This window comes from Leuciscus leuciscus (genome assembly GCF_965113295.1).
Source record: "Leuciscus leuciscus genome assembly, chromosome: 1".
In the NCBI taxonomy this organism is placed as follows: Eukaryota; Metazoa; Chordata; class Actinopteri; order Cypriniformes; family Leuciscidae; genus Leuciscus; species Leuciscus leuciscus.
This window is the reverse complement of record NC_138725.1, coordinates 39,404,435-39,423,543: the sequence shown is the minus strand read 5'-3', so window position 1 is coordinate 39,423,543 and position 19,109 is coordinate 39,404,435. Positions and strand designations below refer to the sequence as shown.

At 37.3% G+C, this 19,109-nt stretch overlaps 1 protein-coding gene and 1 long non-coding RNA gene across 4 annotated transcripts; one reads left to right on the top strand and one right to left on the bottom strand.

The window, feature by feature from the left end:
* The first annotated feature begins 213 nt into the window (after positions 1 to 213).
* On the top strand, positions 214 to 8,297 carry LOC309508124. The gene is made up of 2 exons (XR_014209397.1): positions 214 to 932; positions 5,311 to 8,297. It is a non-coding gene; the product is annotated as an uncharacterized lncRNA (long non-coding RNA).
* Positions 8,298 to 9,690: 1,393 nt separating this feature from the next.
* tedc2 (tubulin epsilon and delta complex 2) lies at positions 9,691 to 19,069 on the bottom strand. Of its 3 annotated transcripts, none has more exons than XM_082181616.1 (10): positions 18,892 to 19,069; positions 18,446 to 18,524; positions 16,987 to 17,048; positions 16,419 to 16,890; positions 15,700 to 15,753; positions 15,033 to 15,111; positions 13,388 to 13,496; positions 13,072 to 13,170; positions 11,204 to 11,391; positions 9,691 to 10,871 (listed from the first exon to the last, which is right to left on the bottom strand). In XM_082181616.1, exons 2-10 carry the CDS (start codon positions 18,511 to 18,513, stop codon positions 10,731 to 10,733), a joined length of 1,272 nt encoding a protein of 423 aa, XP_082037742.1. In that variant the 5' UTR covers positions 18,514 to 18,524; positions 18,892 to 19,069; the 3' UTR covers positions 9,691 to 10,730. The 3 variants fall into 3 exon arrangements, with proteins under 3 accessions (XP_082037742.1, XP_082037741.1, XP_082037740.1); XM_082181615.1 differs by having other exon boundaries at positions 18,446 to 18,555; positions 18,892 to 19,068; XM_082181614.1 differs by lacking the exons at positions 18,446 to 18,524; positions 18,892 to 19,069 and having other exon boundaries at positions 16,987 to 18,425.
* Positions 19,070 to 19,109: the final 40 nt, after the last annotated feature.

Here is a 19,109-nt window from a genome sequence, read left to right as displayed (position 1 = left end):
AGTGCCCAGGGGTACATCCCATCTTAAAGCCAGGATGCAGGAAACACAACAACAAGGATGCGCTCAAGAGAGGAAACGCAATTTATGGATGTGAAGATCCTCTCACAATGTCTGTGTGTTTGTCAGTGGCACGGTGCTCTGCCTCTCGAGCCCCGCAGCAGCACGTTGAACACACGCGCAGACAGAATGAGCACTGCTATATATGAGGCCAGAAGGAGGGGCGGAGTCAAGTGGCAGCCCAGAGAATCTGATTGGCTGCAGCTGCACTCTGACGTAAAATGCCATAGTATGAGACTGGGCAGCGGAGAGCAAACAGGAAGGAGGAGGGGGAGGAGGGGTGGAGTTAACCATTCCAGCACCGTTCACTAAAATCCACCCACTCCTTCTCCATTCTCTTGCTGCGACTTGCTTGTAAGAGAACGAGTGCATGGAGGGGATGACAGTGTAACTGGATGGGAATGGGACTATTTAAGTGCTCATTTAATAAGGAGATTATTTCACACAGAAACGCAGCCTGACAGCATGGCAAAACGCACGCCGGCTAATATCTGATGGATTCAGAGACTCCGTTCACGCACGTTCTGCTGCGCACCCACGCACTTTTGGCCTCCCACGCCGCACTAACACAAAACACTGCCAAATGCTTGATGGGGGGGCTCTGAACGGATGTCCATTTTTAATCCTACCGAGTCTATTCTCTGTCACGGATTGTGCACTGGAGGAAGAATCAATTTGAGTGAGGGAGTGGGAGAGATCGTATGCGCCCATGTCAATGCCAGTGCAATTTATCAACCAGTCTCGTCTCTCACGTGAATTAATTTTGGCCATGAACAGGGAGGCAATGCTGACAGACAATGAGGTGTGAAGATTCATGCTTTGTGCTTGCGACGACAACAATGGGAGACCCGCACCAGTCACACACCTCTTTTTGGGTAATTTGCATTGGTTAAAAAAAATCTATCTGCTTTTTATATGTCCCTAATACCACATCCTAACCAGAACATTTCCCAGAGGAATTAATTTATCGGTCCACACAGATTCAGCACATCATGGTACAAACAGCCAATCAGAAATTACTTAAGCAGGATTTTGGATTCAGTGTGGGTGCCAATACACGACTCCACGGAAATCAAAACCAACTGAAAATATCAGATTTAATATGGAAATGCATCACTTATTTCTTTTATCTCATTGTGCCCGGTGAGTTTTCCTGTCACTCAAACTGACAAGTTTGCAAAATTCAGAATTGGCTCCCTTTTATCTAATGAGTTGGGTTTTGAATAGAATTGGATCCAACATACAAGAAGTACAACTGGAGTTTGTGGAGTTCAAATTGGAATGACAGGAAGAGGAATTTACTAAATGCATTCTAGGAAATGAAGGGTTCTTCCACCCTGGTCGACAAAGGTTAATAATGTTTTTCTTTCTCTCCGTAAATCTGTCTGTCTGTCTGTCTGTCTGTCTGTCTGTCTGTCTGTCTGTCTGTCTGTCTGTCTGTCTGTCTGTCTGTCTGTCTGTCTGTCTATCTATCTATCTATCTATCTATCTATCTATCTATCTATCTATCTATCTATCTATCTGTCTGTCTGTCTGTCTTTGTTTATCTATATTTTGAAATCCAATTCTGCATTCTGTTGGCTATTCCCTTCATTCAAATTCAGGAATTTATTTGGAAATTAGAAGGCAACCCTGACAGGAACGAGCAATAGCACGCAAAATATATATTGTCTATCTTCCCACATGCTGTGCATTGTGTCTAAAACACCCACATTATTGATCCAATGACATTTAAAGGATCAATCTCTGATCACCATGTCTGTTTTACTCAGACATGACTGATGCCGTCCACTGCAAAACCCATTCCTTATGGCATCAACTGAGGACAACAAATCCTGAAAAGCCCCAAAATGACCACTTATGAAATACACTCGAGATGAGTTCACGAAATAAGGAATGGATCCAAGCCTCTGTTCTATACACAACCAAATATTATGTCTAATAAGACTGACATTCGTAATAAGTGGTTCCCGCTCGGTTTATCCCACTGAGTGAGGTGAAATCGAAGGAGGAGCATAAACACAGAGTTAACTGATGTCTGGTGACTCAGCCCCACGCCAGCATGGACATACTGAGGGAGAAAACAAGACGTAGGAGAGAAAGAGAGAGACGGGGTGGGAAAGATGGATAATATAGAGAGGGGGTGGCGAATGAGTTAGACCGCCGAAGGATCGCATTAAATAATGCTTTGCTCCTCTTAGATTGTGGCATGCTGTTCATTTACTGCTATGATAATATTGTTGGTTTATGTTGTAAGTTACTTTGGATAAAACCCTCCATGTAAATGTACCACATACAATCATTTCAGCTCATCAATAAGTTGTTAAAATGAAGGGGAAACACATTTACAGTAATATACTCACTGTCTTTTTACGTCACATCTTAGGACAGTCGTAATCGAGTCCTGTGCCAGTGTCAGATATTGAGGCCACGTGCAAAACCATAAGTTCCTCCACCTAAAAGTACAATTCAGAAACTTTAAAGCTCAATTAACAAACTTACATCATGAATAATTAATGCAGGTAATACAACCTAACCTCCCATTTAGTTGCTTTCTAAGCATATGTACTGTTAATGCATTTCCAGTTCATTTTTACAAAAATCTTCTTTGTAAATCAACAGTATGCAATCTATACGTAGACTTCAAGTGGAAAATATTCCTGCAATAGCATCTTCTACAGGAGATTTGTCTCAAGATGTCCACAAGATCCATTGAAGAGACATAAAAGGCACAAAAGCCTTTTGAATGTGTGCCAAAGTGACAATTTAACAATGACAAATTGAATGTGTGCCAAAGTGACAATGACATTTGAAGATTTATCTCTATGGGTGGACATGTATTTTTAGGATTACTAAATTCTACTTCACAGCTCCTTTCACACTAGTATTGCTTTTCCAGGAAGGCTTGATGATATTCCTAGGAAGCTAGAGATGAATGTTATTACTGGACTCACAGGGTATAGTTTCTGTAAACCTGAGAATTCGTGCTCCGACATTTCAATGATCCTAAATAGCTCACACAGAACCGTTTCCCTCCTGACATCACTATTTCTTCTGTTCATTATTATTCCTTCCTTTCTCAAAGCATTGTACAATGAGGAAGACCCCCGGGGGCTGCGCTGAATGAAGACTCGTGTGAATGAGTAAGCAGCTGGATAAACTGCAAGGAGAAAAAAAGATTTTATTGACATGGTTTGTGCAAGAAATGAGCCCTTTAAAGCTGTTGGAGAGGCACATGTAATGCAGGCCGAATGTTTTAAAGTCAAGAGCAGATAAGCCCTTCACACTGCAATATGCCATATGGGTTCAAGAGCTGAATCTGATGCATTTGTTACACTTTTGGCAAATAAGCTTCAAATAATATTCCTCACAGAAGGCAGCCATGCTGTCAAATGGGAACAAATTCTGTCATGTGCATTCGTCCACATGACGTTTCAAATCTGCATGATTTTCTTCTGAGGAACACAAAAGATATCTGGATGAATGTCTAAGCTGATCTTTTCCATTCAACAAAATCATGAAGCAAAAAAGCAAATAAAATAAAAGTCCATAGTAATGGACAGAAGTATTTAAAGTATTTTAAGTGTTGAATTATTTCATACAATAATTGTAATAAATTACAATTATACATTCTGTATCACTACAAAAATACTTCAAATCCAGTGCATGTGACTTGTAGGTGAAAGTCACATCTAAATGAACCACTACTTTCACTACTTTTTAGAAAAGACATGTGGCAACATCATTGGTCTTCACTTATTTCATGAGCAATCGTCAGTGACGTCATTCTCTTTCATTGTAAGGGGAAAAAAAGCAGGAGGTTCTCCGCCCGCCTGACATTTCCTTTTGTGTTTCATGGAAGAATGGAAGATGGTGAGTAAATGTTGACAGTTTGAGTGAATTTAAAGGGATAGTTCACCTAAAATTTTTAACTCTGTCATCATTTACTCACCATCAAGTTGTTCCAAACCTTTATGAATTTCTTTCTTCTGCTGAACACAAAAGAAGATATTTCTATGAAGAAATATGTCAGTAACCAAAAAGTTGATGGACCCCATTGACTTCCATAGTATATATTTTTTCCCATCTGATGGAAGTCAATTGTTTGGTTACCAACATTCTTCAAAATATCTTCTTTTGTCTTCAACAGAAGAAAGAAATAAACTTTAAATAAAATAAAAAATATATATATAAAAAAAACTTTTTTCAGCTACAACATTTTTCATTTTCATTTAGATTACCTTGATATACTAAAATAACTAAAACTGAAAATAAAATTTTTATAAAAACAAAATATATATAAAAAAAAAAAAATGTTTTTACTAAAACTAACATTAAAGTGAAAGCAGAAAATATAAAACAAAAACTAATTTAAAATTGTAACAAAAATAAAACAGTATCTCAGTGATACTAAAATAACACTGGCTACAATGAAGCGATGACTACCAATTGGTGATTGGCTCTTATTTTGAAGGCGGGACTTCCTTTACTAGAGATGCCATATTGCACATTGCAGTTTCTCCTGATTTAAAGTAAAACCAGTGCACCGTCTTAGTACATACAATCTTAAGGTGCGTCCCAAATTGCATACTATTCAGTGACACTTTGTTTTAAAAATAGTGAGTAGTGTGTACACACTGAAAATGAAAATGGGTGTGCCATGTTGGATGAAAAAATAACCTTATAAAGTCCATACTCTAGACGGTAGAGTACATAAGTGCATATAATGCGTCATTTGGGACACAACTTTTGATAGGACTCATTGATTCCTAAATCGTTTCATGTTAGCACCAAAATAAGGCATAAAAACACATCTTGCGTACAATATTTGGTAACTTAAAAACTTTTGCAACCATCTTGGATTTATGTTCACAGAGATGCATTCTGGGATTGGTTTCTCTGTGAAGGATACATGAAAGCTGAGGCGCCGTCTTAAAGTCGGCATGAAACGGAGGATGTGAGAGTCTTCTCTTCCCTATATCTGAGTGAAACGGCCTCTCGAACAAGAACAAATGTAGGGTTAAACGCCAGTTAAATAACATCATCAGAGAAAAGATGTCGCTGCAAGAGAGAGGGGAAGTTATGAGGGCACGGATAAATCATTTATAATAAATACTGCAATATTCCATGAAAAAAAGAGACAAGGTGTCATGATGGCTTTAAAAGTGTCATCACAAAGTGAACGTGTCCTGGTTGAACTCACTCATCTGTTGTTTTTCTCCTTTTTTGTCTTTCTTTTCCCCACGATGGAAGTATCAGTCCCTTGAACGCGTTCCCGTGTGAGTCAGTGACATCAGCGTGGAGTGGGCGTGGGCTGGAGGAGGACGCCCACCCGTGAACCCAGCGCCACCTGTCTCCCAGTCTGGAACAGCTTGAGCCTCCTGTCTGTGGGCCACCGTCCCCCAACGGGCCCCATGGAACCTCTCAAACACTCATTTTCACACGCTCAGCATGAATCTGACATAAATAAACCTATTTAGCACTCTAAAAATGAGGTTTAGGACTGTTTGTTGTGCATAAATGAATATCCCAGGCATGAATACTTACCGCAGGCGATCCTCGTGGTGAGTTGCACGTATCATGACCAGAACGAAGCATGTTCGATTTATTAATCCTATGATCTATTGATCGTCTCAGTAGGTTGGCGGCGGTGCCCGTGACAGCTTTGTGCTCCTCAGGCTGTGTGAAAACCATGTGGGACTCTAAAAGTGAGATGAAATCAATGAGAAGTATACCTTCTTTGTTCTCCACTTCTGGTGACTAAGAGGTTTGAACAGTCAGAGATTAACTAACAATGATCCCTATCAATTACACAAACCATTTGACATTTAATCAACTTACCGGGTGGAAAAGTAATACTCGCCGTGACTAATGCACTGCATCTCTTCTGGCACAATTTCATAAACATATTGATATTTTTTTAGAGAACTATGCTGCGTCCCAATTTGCATAATATATATTCTATGTAATATTCAAAATTAGACTTAGTTGTCTCTCAAATGACGCACTATTCACTGTAAAAAAGAGAAAAAAGTAGCTGCCTTAAAAAAGCACAATCAAGTTGGATGTTTAAGTCATTTCACCTTAAATTACATTAAACTGACTTAAAAAGGAGTTGAATCTTGTTTAACTTATAAAAAAAAGTTTAAAATGACTTATTTTGATGAGTTAAAGCAATGTAAAAAACATATGTTGTCATATTTTTTACTGTGTATGCTATGCACTAATACACTATGTATTTATGCACTGTGTTCTCAACCATGTAGTGTATGAATTTTATTTTGTCATTCTGATGTCTGATGCCCCTCCCCTCCAACATTACACACTTTGTTTTTTCCGTAAATTCCGTGTATTTAAAGTGTACCTTTTCAATGTGGAAGTTTTCAGTGTGAACACACTACTAGCACTATTTATACTACAAAACATCACAGAATAATGCATAGGCGATTTGGGACGTAACTAGTGTGTCCCAAATCTTAGTATGTTGAAACGAGTATTCCAAAAGATACCAGTGGTCTACTTTTCCGGTTAGAATCCGAAGTGTAGATCCGTGCAACTGTAACGACTAATATTGCCCACAACCCAGACGAGGATTTGATTAGAACTACAAGCACGAATAAAAAGTGTTAAAAACTACAAACATGGCAGATGTGTGAGTCTAAAGGGATTTGAGTGATTCATTATCAGTATCTAACCTGACGAAAAGATATTTATCCAATGTTATCTACATTATATTTCATCTGCAGCAGCATTGTCAACTTTTGTAAAGATATGTTTAGTCATTAACTTTTAAATGCATCAGGTAACACTTTACAATAAGGTTCATTATTTAACAATAGTTAATGCATTACCTAACATAACAATGAGCAATACATTTGTTACAGTATTTATTAATCTTTGTTAATGTTAGCTGTAAAAATCCAGCTGTTCATTGTTAGTTCACAGTGCATTAACTAATGTTAACAACTATACAACCTTTGATTTTAATGACATAGGATTAGTAAATGTTGAAATTAATATTAACTAAGATTAATAAATGCTGAAGAAGTATTGCTCATTCTTGAACAATGAACCTAACTTAATGAATCAATGTGCGACTACATTTCTCTCCGAAACGATAGGAAATTAAATTAAATTGAATGTTGAGGATTTGAACTGTTTCAAGATGATTGACAGGGCAATTTAAACGGTGACAGGATGATGCAAGAAACTAAGCGACAGACGCAGTAATGATGAAGTACGTCCCAAAGCCTGCCTACTCTTCTGCTACACACTCAAAAGTATGTACTTTTCTTCACAGAAATAGTACATACTTTTAGGGCATAGTATAAGTAGGTGAACTGGGATGCAGCACTAGTCACCACCACGAGTTTAGAGGGCATTTGGCTCAATTGTTATTTATTTTACTTGTTCCTTTGACTTTGTTCAGAAAGGCAGCAAAAATGTGATTTTATTGGCTGTATCGGACTCAGTTTGTACTCTGAAAAGCAAAACAAACAAAAAATACTGAAATAAAATGCTGAAATAAAATAAATGGAATGTGATTTTTACAAACATCTCAAAATAAAAGTCTTGAAATAAAATACTAGGTAACACTTTAGTTTAGGGTTCAATTCTTACAATGAACTAGTTGCTTATTAGCATGCATATTACTAGGATATTGGCTGTTTATTAGTACTAATAAACCACATATTAATGCCTTACTCTACATGAGTCCATATTCTACATCCCTTAATCCACCCAATACTTAAACTTAACAGCCTTGCTAACTATTAATAAGCAGTGATTAGGTGTTTATTGAGGCAAAAGTTGTTGTTAGTTAGTTAATAGTGAGAACTGGACCCTAATCTAAAGTGTGACCAAATACTACAATAAAATACAAAACAATAAAATAAAAAAAATACATGGAATTTTGAGGCTTAATGTGATTCTGAGGTAATTCACAAAGAGCGGGAGTGGCATTCATTATGTTTTGAAACATAAAATCAAATATGATCTTTAGGACTGACAAGATTTCAAACATAATTGTCAAATATACTACTAATTACTATAACAACTACTAATTGGAAAACATACTTGACTAGTGGACCTTTAAAGGAATATACCTGGTACAATAGAAGTTAAGCTCAACGGACACATCTACAATAACATTTACTCTTACAATGGACGTCTGTGTGTAAGACACTGCATTAGGATAAACATTCAAATACACACAGATTCAGAAAAATGCCACAAAATATCAAATAAAAACAATCTGATTGTCTTTATCTAACAAATGTCTATATCTGCTTCGAAGTCACATTATTCAGATTTTTAGAAACATGTTTGAGTCTGATTGGTTATATCAGATGCCAAGTAGTTTTTTTTTTTTTTTCATTTAGGACATAACGTCATTCTAATGTTATACAATTAGAGCAGTAGTGGCATTCATTATATTTTGAATGGTGAATGAGTAAATAATATCTGACACATCATATAACAGCACCGCTATGAGATGTCACGATGGACATCAACATAAGCAAAATTTGGGGTTTTTGCTCTCATCTTTCCACAATAACAGCCACTCTCATAGTCACTATGGCAACTGGTGTAGATACAGATATTGACCGAACTGTCTGAAGCAACAGATGCAGTTTCTTTTATTACCTTTATATAGGGTAATATAGCCAGCAGCCATATCACCCTGTAGCCCAAGACTGGTTGCCCACTGAAGCTAAGCAGGGCTGAGCCTGGTTAGTACCTGGATGGGAGACCTCCTGAGAAAACCAGGTTGCTGCTGGAAGAGGTGTTAGTGAGGCCAGCAGGGGGTGCTCACCCTGTGGTCTGTGTGGGTCCTAATGCCCCAGTATAGTGACGGGGACACTGTACTGCCAAAAGAGCACCGTCCTTCGGATGAGACGTAAAACCGAGGTCCTGACTCTATGTGGTCATTAAAAATCCCAGGATGTTCTTCGAAAAAGAGTAGGGGTGTAACCCCGGCATCCTGGCCAAATTTGCCCCTTGGCCTCTGTCGATCATGGCCTCCTAATCATCCTCATATACTGATTGGCTTCATCACTGTCTCCTCTCCACCAGTAAGCTGGTGTGTGGTGGGCGTTCTGGCGCAATATGGCTGCCGTCGCATCATCCAAGTGGATGCTGCACATTGGTGGTGGTTGAGGAGATTCCCCCCTTCTATGTAAAGCGCTTTGACGTCTCAGAAAAAGCGCTATATAAATGTAACGAATTATTATTATTATTACCTGCAAAATTACAGTCAGACCTACTGCTCATATTTGATTGGTTGCATTGTGATCAAAGCCTTTGAAACCAGTCAGTTAAAGGGACAGTACTGCTGTGTTACTTTCAACTTTGAATGTCTGAATTGTAAAAAAAAAAAAAAAATGCAATGAAACAATGCTTAAAGTCAAATGAAATGAATTTTGAATGAATACAGCAAAAGTGTTTTGTTTTTTTCCATTAACTGTAATAAAAACTCTTCTAAAATGTTCAATATGATCAACACATTCATATGACAATTTGTACGTTTGAGTTCATACAAACTGATACAATCTCTTTTGTATGATTTATACGATCTGCTTACACCCCCTGAAGGTAAGCATCAGAATCTTAGCAATGCTGCCAAGTCGGTGCTGTTCTTTCAACTTTTTATTTATTAATGAATCCTGAAAAAAGTATCACAGGTTCCAAAACATATTAAGCAGCACAACTGTTTCCAACTTTATCAATATCAAATCATCATATAAGAATGATTTCTGAAGGATCATGTGACACTGAAGACTGGAGTAATGATGCTGAAAATTCAGCTTTGATAACAAGAATAAATTATATTTTAAAGTATATTAAAATAGAAATGTTCCCAATATTACTGGTTTTTTTTGTCTGTATTTTTGATCAAATAAATGTTTCCAAAATAATGTTTCCAAACTTTTGATCGGTTTACATAGACACAAATAAAAAAAAGGTGATTTGGACACTTTATAGATTGAAACACACATTTTTGAATGGACGATGGGTCTCGGGAATGTCTAGACATCCATTATAAGTGCATTACAGCATAAACACAATCATTGTTTTCTTTTATAAACTGAGGGATGAGTCTAAATTACTTTCAGCCCTAACAGACGTCATGCCACAGATGCTGTCAATAAAGACTCTGGAAGACGTTCAGGACAGCATTCAGGACACATCACCCTCTGCTGGCAAAACACAACACCACAGGCCTCAGGAGAACGCACGGTATTAGTGTTCAAAACATGCCGGTGGTTTGGCACGTTGAGGCTCACAGTAATGAATTCAAACAGGAAGAACTCCTCAGAGAGCCAAATAAACTTCTGCCGCGCAGTGATAGACGATAATATATGCGGGATGGAGGAGTATGACATGAAAGGAAATCCTGACTCATGGATCATGAGAGCCGTCAGCTGGAAGCTTTATTCATGTTTCTTAACAGCAGCTGCACTCGCTCATCACGTCTCCAGTCATGTGACTGATTACAAAAAGCACTTCGTTTGACATCCGAGGCAAACGCACAACAGCGAACACGCTGAAACGCAAGCAGTTTCTCTCAGAATAAGAGATCTGGAGAACAGTTTTGTGTGGAATACTTTCCAGCTGTGCTTTGCAGAATTCAGTGAACTAACCCTGAAATACAATCTTGTTTTCGCTCAATCTCACTCCGAATCCAAAACCAGTGACGGGAACTGAACGCCTCCCTCCGCCAGAAGCGAGTAAAGACCACGCAGAGCCACGGCACTGGGTCGCTCGACACCGGAACGAGCGTCACAGACAGACGCAAGGTTATCGGACATCGCCTAAAAACAGAAAAAAACACGTGCTTAGTACAATACAGGTTGTTTCAAAGCAGCTTTACAGTGACAAACAATCAATTCTGCTGTAAAGAGGCTCTAAAAAGACAATATTATTCAGCTGAAATCAGTTCAACGTTGATTCAGTTCAATAACCGTGTAAAGTTCATCAATTATTATGAAATGAGTTCAATTCAGATATAAAGCAGCTCTACAGAAAACAATAGTGTCGATATTTAACAATATGATGCCTTATAAGACACCTTTTTTCGGCCAAATAACGAGAAAAAGGGTATCTCTTGAATATAAGGCGGCGAGATATCAAAATGATTTGAAACCTTCTGAAGACGAATGGCCTGCTGAAGTTGTTCTACTGTGAGCCTTCGGCGTTCCAGCTCTCTGAGTTCAGTCTCACTGGTGTAGGACAGGATGGGCGGCAGACAGGAACGATCTGAGTCACCCCATTCACCTCTCCTCCGGATGGGACACAAAGCTCCAGAGCTCCTCTTATCCCACCTCTCCCAGTCTGAGAAACACAAGGCAGTTTTGCACTGGATTTAGATCTACGTCCAGGTTATCAACCCATATAATCCAGATCAAGCTGTGTGAACGGGATAGTGAACTGAATTCACAACTGAACTGCAAAATCTGTGCAGTGTGATATCATATCAATATCATTTCTTAATAACATTCTAATGGTACCAAATGCGATTGGTATAAGGCAAAACATTGAAAATGAGCAAAGTTGGTGGATTTCTATGGGGTTGTGGCTGATGAAGTTTCAAAATGATATGTCACATGTTAAATCCAGAGGGAGCACTTCAAACTTCATGAGAAAAAAGATAACCGCTAACAACATTGAGAAAGGGCAAAACATTGAAAATGAGCAAGCATCGACATTACATTAATTTCTTTCCCAAGAAGCGAGAACATGGGAACTCTGGTACATGGATCCCTTCGGAGTTGGCGGATTTCTATGGGGTTGTGGCTGATGAAGTTTCAAAACGATTAACCATGTGTGAGGCTTGTTGATGTGTTACCCATTAAATCCAGAGGGAGCACTTCAAAATTCATAAGAAAAAAGATAACCGCTAACAACATTGAGAAAGGGGATGGAAGCTTTGACTTTAAAGAAAGTTTTTGATCACTGCAAATACCATGTGAACACTGTTGTGTTCATGAGAAGAAATGTACATTGTTGTGTAATGTGTTGTGTACACTTGTGTAATAACGTAATGTGTGTGAGAACAGAAATGAAATGAGAAACGAAGATGGATGAAGTTTGCTAGTCCTGTCTCGTGTGCTTCTTTGCATATCAAGTAGACCGGGGCTAGTTGTCACAAAAACTACAATTACACAAATGTGTGGTTTTTCTAGCACTGGTTTTGTATGTTGGTTTTAAATGCCAGAATGTTCTTAAATTAAAATATGTGTTTATACTTAAGTAAAATTACAATATAACCATATTTTGTAATATCTGTCTGTTTTATTGTTTACAAAAAAACAATAAAAACACTGACATATTCAATCAAGAGTCAACTTTACAATGAAGGGAGATTTGAACTGATTCAAATGATTTGAAGAATTGTTCATAAATGTCAAGGAGGGTCAAGTTTTTGCATGTGCCAAATAAAATAATAATTAAATAAATAATATTATAATTAAAAGATTTACAAATAGTTTAATATAATAATTCATTATAATTTAATATCAATATTATAATTTTTATTAATAAGAAAATAAAAATATAGTTCAAATATTCTAATAAATATAAACAAATTCTAACACATTTAAATAACATTTTATCAGAAATATTTTATTAATTGTAGTTTCTGTTGGTAAAAACAATGGTTTCATATTTGTGTGTCACCTTTTGCTGTTTCATGAATTGTTTTGTTCTTCATAATTGTTTAACACTATTTTGCCCATTAAATAGCCTACATATGTGACAATTTACCTTATGATGCACTATTGGGGCATGTTGTCACAAAAGGTCAGTGTGTGTTACATGAACTGTATCTTTTCCCTGAGCCGTAAAATTAAATATTTTACATTTATTTTGTAAATTGACATTATCAATTAAGCAGGTGCTTTTATTCAAAGTGTCTACAAATGAGTAACAACACAAGAAACAAACTCTGCTCATGAACCCTGACCTGAAAATGACACAAAAAGCTTGGGCAACTGGAGAGAGATTGTGAAGTACCTTTCTTCTGCTGATCAGCACATGTTAGAAGATCTGCCGTCATTCTCTCCAAACCCTCCAGCATCCGCAAGGACTCATATTCTCTCTCATGCGACATCCCTGTGAGACACACGCACACACAAACACATTTCTCTTGATCTCTATCTAATCTAAATGAGCTGCCCGCATGTGAAACATCCTGTGACTCAGAGGAATAAAGACTAGATGACAGTGTTTTCCTTGGACTGATTCTTATTGTCCAGATGCTCATTTCTCAGCCCCCTTGTTCCTCCCACACACTTCTGTCTTCCTGCAGCCCTCCATCTTTCTGCCCTACCTGAGTCTGAGTGTGTGAAGCAGTGCGTCAGGTCAAGACAACGCTGTGAAAGCACGTCCAGCTCTGCTGTGATATCAGCAGGACATCTGGAAGGCCATTCGGATGGAAACTGATACAGGAGCAGGTCAAGAACATACAACAACAACATCATATTTGACCATAAAAAAAGAAAGGGAGAGAAAAAGATGACAGAGTTTTACATTTATCCCTCAAAGATTCATTTTTTAAATGGTCGAATTAAATATGCCATCTATCCTGACGAGGCCTTTTGAACAAATAGCAAGTAGAAAAGAGTGGTGAAGGGATGACGTATTTTTCTAGGCCAAAACCCAGAAACAGAAACTTCCGGTTCCATTGTCCCGAAGTCAATGGGATTTTTTAATGTGTTTTTGGTTAAATGCTTGAAAAAAGGTCTGTGGTGTGTTCAAGATATTTTCACGGTTTACCCTCCTGTGATTTTTTTTTTTACTTGTCTTGTAAAAGGCTAAGTGGCTAAAGTGGCTAAATGGGACTACAGAGGTTGTCGGAGACATTAAAGGTAGGGTAGGCAATTTTCGGAGCGGCTAGCGATAGCGAGCTAGCTTTGAAAACATACCTTCAGAGCGTCTACAAAGACACACCTCCTTCAAAAGACATGAACGCCTACAACAGGGAGCAAACAAAAGCGTCACAAGAGACGCCGTTAAACTAACCTCATGTCTCAAAGCACATTACATTAAAATAATAATGAACATAAACAACTTACAGAGCTCTTACTTGTACCACCTGACTGCTGCAGATTCACTGTGGCATTGATAGTGTTGACATTGAAATGCATAATTCGAGTCACACGAACAGCTCAGAGTACAATGTCACGCAACATAAGCTCATTATTTTGGTTAAGGAGGAACTGTAAAAGGCAGCTGCTTTTTCGGTTGTGCTGCTCTGTGACTGACGTCTGTCTAACTCTGCATAGCATGAAACGCGCTGATGACGTGTGATGTCTGCGCGAGCAGGTGCGCGGAGGTATGGAAAAATATACGTTATCCCTCAAAGCTTCATAAAATGTTCGTCCAATCATTGCATTCAGTCCGAATGCAATGCTTGGATTGACATTTTATTGTCCTACGCCTTCCACAGATGATATACTGTATATACATGCATTGTTTGCTTTCACAGCCTCGTTGTGTTTATAATTGCGCTCTTGCAAACTATTATGACTCAAACTTTCAGTGAAATGTTTTTAAGCAAAGACTGAATGATGGTGACGTTGAAGTCATGCGACTGTGGTGTAGTTCGCTTATAGCGTTTAGCTTTTGACTTCTACCGACTGCATTTACACTTCGAAAATTCATAAAAGTTGTGTTCATTTGTGAAGATTTTCACATTGAACAAAGCATGAAAGAAACATAGAGTTGTGTTGATCACAGAGCTTATTTTCTGCAACAATCCAAAAGCCAAAATCCTATTTTTTTTTATTTTTTTTTTGAGGGAACCAGGGTGGCCTACAAAAACACGTCATCCCTGCACCACTCTATAGTGTGCAGTTTAGTCCTAGATCAGGATTAAAACCCACCAACAGGAGACACGATGATTGCATGTATGCATTGATAATGTCTGATCATATGCAACAGGTCAGAAGTGACAGGATTGATCTGAAGGATACAGTTGCCCGCAGTCTCTCCGTAAACTGAGTTCTCTCTGGTACTGGCTTTGATTGCTGGGTTAACACTTTTTTCCACAATCTGAAAAAACACTTACACTTTAAAAAATAAAATAATAATAATTGTGATTTAATATTCTGCATTTATTAATTTATTATCATTTGTTTTAAAGAAATATTCTGGATTGACTTCAAGTAAATATTTTTTTAAGGAAGAATCATGGTTAAAGTAATGCATGTGCAATGGAAGTCAAAGAAGCAAGGTGTTTACATGAAGCACTTCTTAAAAATGTGTTACTTGAGTTATTATGATGCTTTCGCTCTATAACTACTGTTATATGCAGTTATTAGTCACTCACTGACGATATTTATGTGTTCAGATGTTTCTCTGTGTAAATGGTTCAGTTCTCTTTGTGTGTATTGTGTGAAATGTACAAGATCTACCTGCTTTAAATCTTCATTTTATATGTTTCACTGACAAGGTTAGCAAGCGATTTTTCTTACACTAGTCTCATGTTAACATGTCTAATGTTTACTTCCACTGTACTGTGACATGATTTTAAAGTATTTGTCATTCTAATTAATATCATGCCACAAATACTGCTGATAGTGCTTAGCTTATAATAAATCCAAAATATTCCTTTGATTTAAAAGACAATATTAGACTGACCGGATCTGTTTTGTTCTTTGTGCTCGCCAGACTGGTAACAAAGGAGACGATATCCTACAGCAACAAAGACAAGCCATTAAATCTATATTTGATGGAAAAAATATGTAATATATATCTATATAAAATATAATAGCCTACATATACAATACCATTCAAACTTTTGGGGTAGGTAGGATTTTAAAGTTTTTGAAAGAAGTCGCTTCTGCTCACCAAGACTGCATTTATTTGATGAAAAATACAGTAAAAACAGTAATATTGTGAAATATTACAAAAAATTTTATCATATGTTTTCTATTTGAATATATAGTAAAATGTAATTCATTCCTGTGATCAAAGCCGAATTTTCAGCATCATTTCTCCAGTCTTCAGTGTCACATGATCCTTCAGAAATCATTATAAAAATGATTTGATGCTCAAGAAACATTTCTGATTATTATCAATGTTGAAAACAGTTTGCTTCTTTATATTTTAGTGGAAACTGATACATTTCAGGATTCTTTGATGAATAGAACGTGTTTAAAATAGAAATCTTTTGTAACATTGTAACTGTCTTTTCTGTCACTTTTGATCAATTTAATGCGTCCTTTCTGAATAAAAGTATTAATTTCTTAATTTCTTTCATACTGACCCCAAACCTTTGAAAGGTAGTGTACGTATTCGATTAAAGATTCATTTCATATTTGGCCGCAACAAAGATGAATATCTGATCACATACATACCATTGTGCATTCTGCATACTTCCTGTTGTGAACTTCCCATCTTTACCAGACACTTCTTGGCAGGACACAGATGGGCAAGACTCTTCAGCTTTGACACACATCTTCTGCTGGGATGCTGGGATCACTGGAGCGCTCTTCGGGACTGATGGCCTTCCTTTGAACACTGGATGAGCATTCGGTCCCTTCCGAAGCAGAACGGCCCCGTGGGTCACGTTCCCTCCAGCGGCTCCTCTGTGATGATTGGGTTTTTTGCACGTCTCTGAAGGGGGGAAAGATTTCACTGGTTTCCTTTTATCTTCTTCTTTAACAGTAACATTAAGGAGAGGTTTATGTTTGCCCACATTGGGGTGTTTTCTTTGGTTGCTGTCAGAGTGAAGTTCTTTATGAGCCTCAGATGTGCTGCGGATTTTCAGTGCTTTTTTTAAAACCTGCTCCAACAATTCAATTTCTGTTTTTTCTTCAGCTGGAATATCTGTTTTAGAAAGAAGAGACAAAGATATATTGTGTAATATATAACATGGGATTAAATGACAAATAAAGACAAATAAATAAATGATTTTCCTCTGACCATCTTTAGTACCGATGGCTGTGGAAGTTTCCAGTTCACTGGCTTCTGTCACGCGTGTTCTCCTGCACAAATATAACATGATTGGACTTTTTACACCCTCTATTTCAAGACAGGTAGGGTACATTGGGGCTAAAGGTGCACCGGAGTAAAAGTCGCCTTTGATTTTATTTTCGTCTAAACCACTAGATGGCACAAAAACCTGCCGAAGCACTTTCCAAAACATCTGCTTTTCAAGATGCACGCGGAAATTTGTCTGATCCTTGACGTGAACAACGCAGAAGCGCAAAGTTGATTCTGCGCTAATTTGATCTAATATATGATGTTTTTTTAAATGTTGTAGATTTAAGAAGCAAATGAGCAATAAGCAATTATTGAATATATTTTAAGACAAAGGTCTTGTTAATGATTTTCAGGTTTGTTCAAGCTAATTAAAGCAACAGTTTTCCAATAACGGAAGACTATGTAAAAGTATGGTATTTGGGGTAAAAGGCACAATAATTAACATGATAATAAAGAGTTGGCTGACTTTTCCATTTGTTGCCATGACATGGTTAGATTCAGATGGTAAAAATCATAGATTAAGTTGGGTGTCCACCAAACCATCATATTTAAATATATGATATTAATAATTTCATATAATAAAATATAATTTATTGTTGTTACTAATGTAAATCTATATTAATTTATTATGGGGATCTCCTTCAATGCTTTCGGAATCTTTACTTTGTAAATCATTTTGTAATTTTTTTATTAAAAATAACATATTTTAATGAAAGTATATTTACTGAACAAAATTCATCAAGATAAAAAGAAAATAGTACAAACTTTGCTAAAGTGTTTGTTTTGGACATGTATTAACTTGGATACTATTAAAAACACTATATTAGTTTAGCTAAAGTATTTGTATCAATACTGTGTGCCTTTTGCCCTGTGCTGGTTTTACCCCGTGTTTGGGGTAAAAGGCCCCCCTCGCCACCTCATACATTTATACGATTTTTAAACAAAATAAACCACTTTTGTTATTTATTTTCACCAAAATCTGTTGCTCCATAAATGTTCAATACAAACATATTTTTTTCTCCAATCATACACTATGGGAGAAGTGAAAAGCACATTTTTCTTAAGGTGTGCCTTTAGCCCTTTGGTTCCCTATGCCATAACAACAAGAAGCCACAATTAAAGGGATAGTTCACCCAAAAAAATGTATTCTGTCATAATTTACTCACCATCAAGTTGTTCCAAACCTGTATGAATTTCTTTCTACTGCTGAACACATAGAATGTAACAAAATAATATGGAAGTCAATGGGGTCCATCAACTGTTTGGTCACAAACATTATTTAAAATATCTTCTTTTGTGATCAACAGAAGAAAGACATTCATACAGGTTTGGAACAACATGAGGGTGAGTAAATGATGACAGATTTTTTTTGGGTGAACTATCCCTTTAAATACCTTACATTGAGCGCAATATCTCCTTGCACTGCCTGATGTTTTCAGTGAGTCTTGATTCTTCAGCTTTGCACATCTTGACAGCTTCTTCAACAGCACGAAGAGACATGCTCATTATCTGAGAAAATACACTAGAACTGTAAGCCTAGAGCAACTGTACTGTGTATAGGAGACAATATAGGTGTGACAATGTTTTTAAACAAAAAGATTTTAGGTTAAAATGAACATGTATGCAAGCATGCAAGTTATAGATGCTTCCATTTACACATGCACAAATATTACAGGTGGCACTAAGTTCATCAAGACATTAAGTTCAGACATCAAACAGCCAGTTATTATAATGCACATTGCGTACTAAAGAGTGCGTACTTAAGTACATTCAATCAGTAAACCTATACATTTGGTCAATATGTGTGTGAATATTCAACACTCTTATCATCAAGATTCAAGTTACCCGCCCGGAAGCGCACGTTGACGTTTGTGTCTAAAAACACAGCTTTCACTTTCCTTTATCCATCCTTTGTGTACCTTCAGCTCGTCGAGGGATTTAAATGAATCGTATGTAACTCAGACTGTCAACATAATGTCAGACAAACAAAGAATACTCTGCGTCAAACTTCCTAGCTCAGCGCGACTTCTCACAAACGTCTCCTCTCGTCTCAAATATCGCGA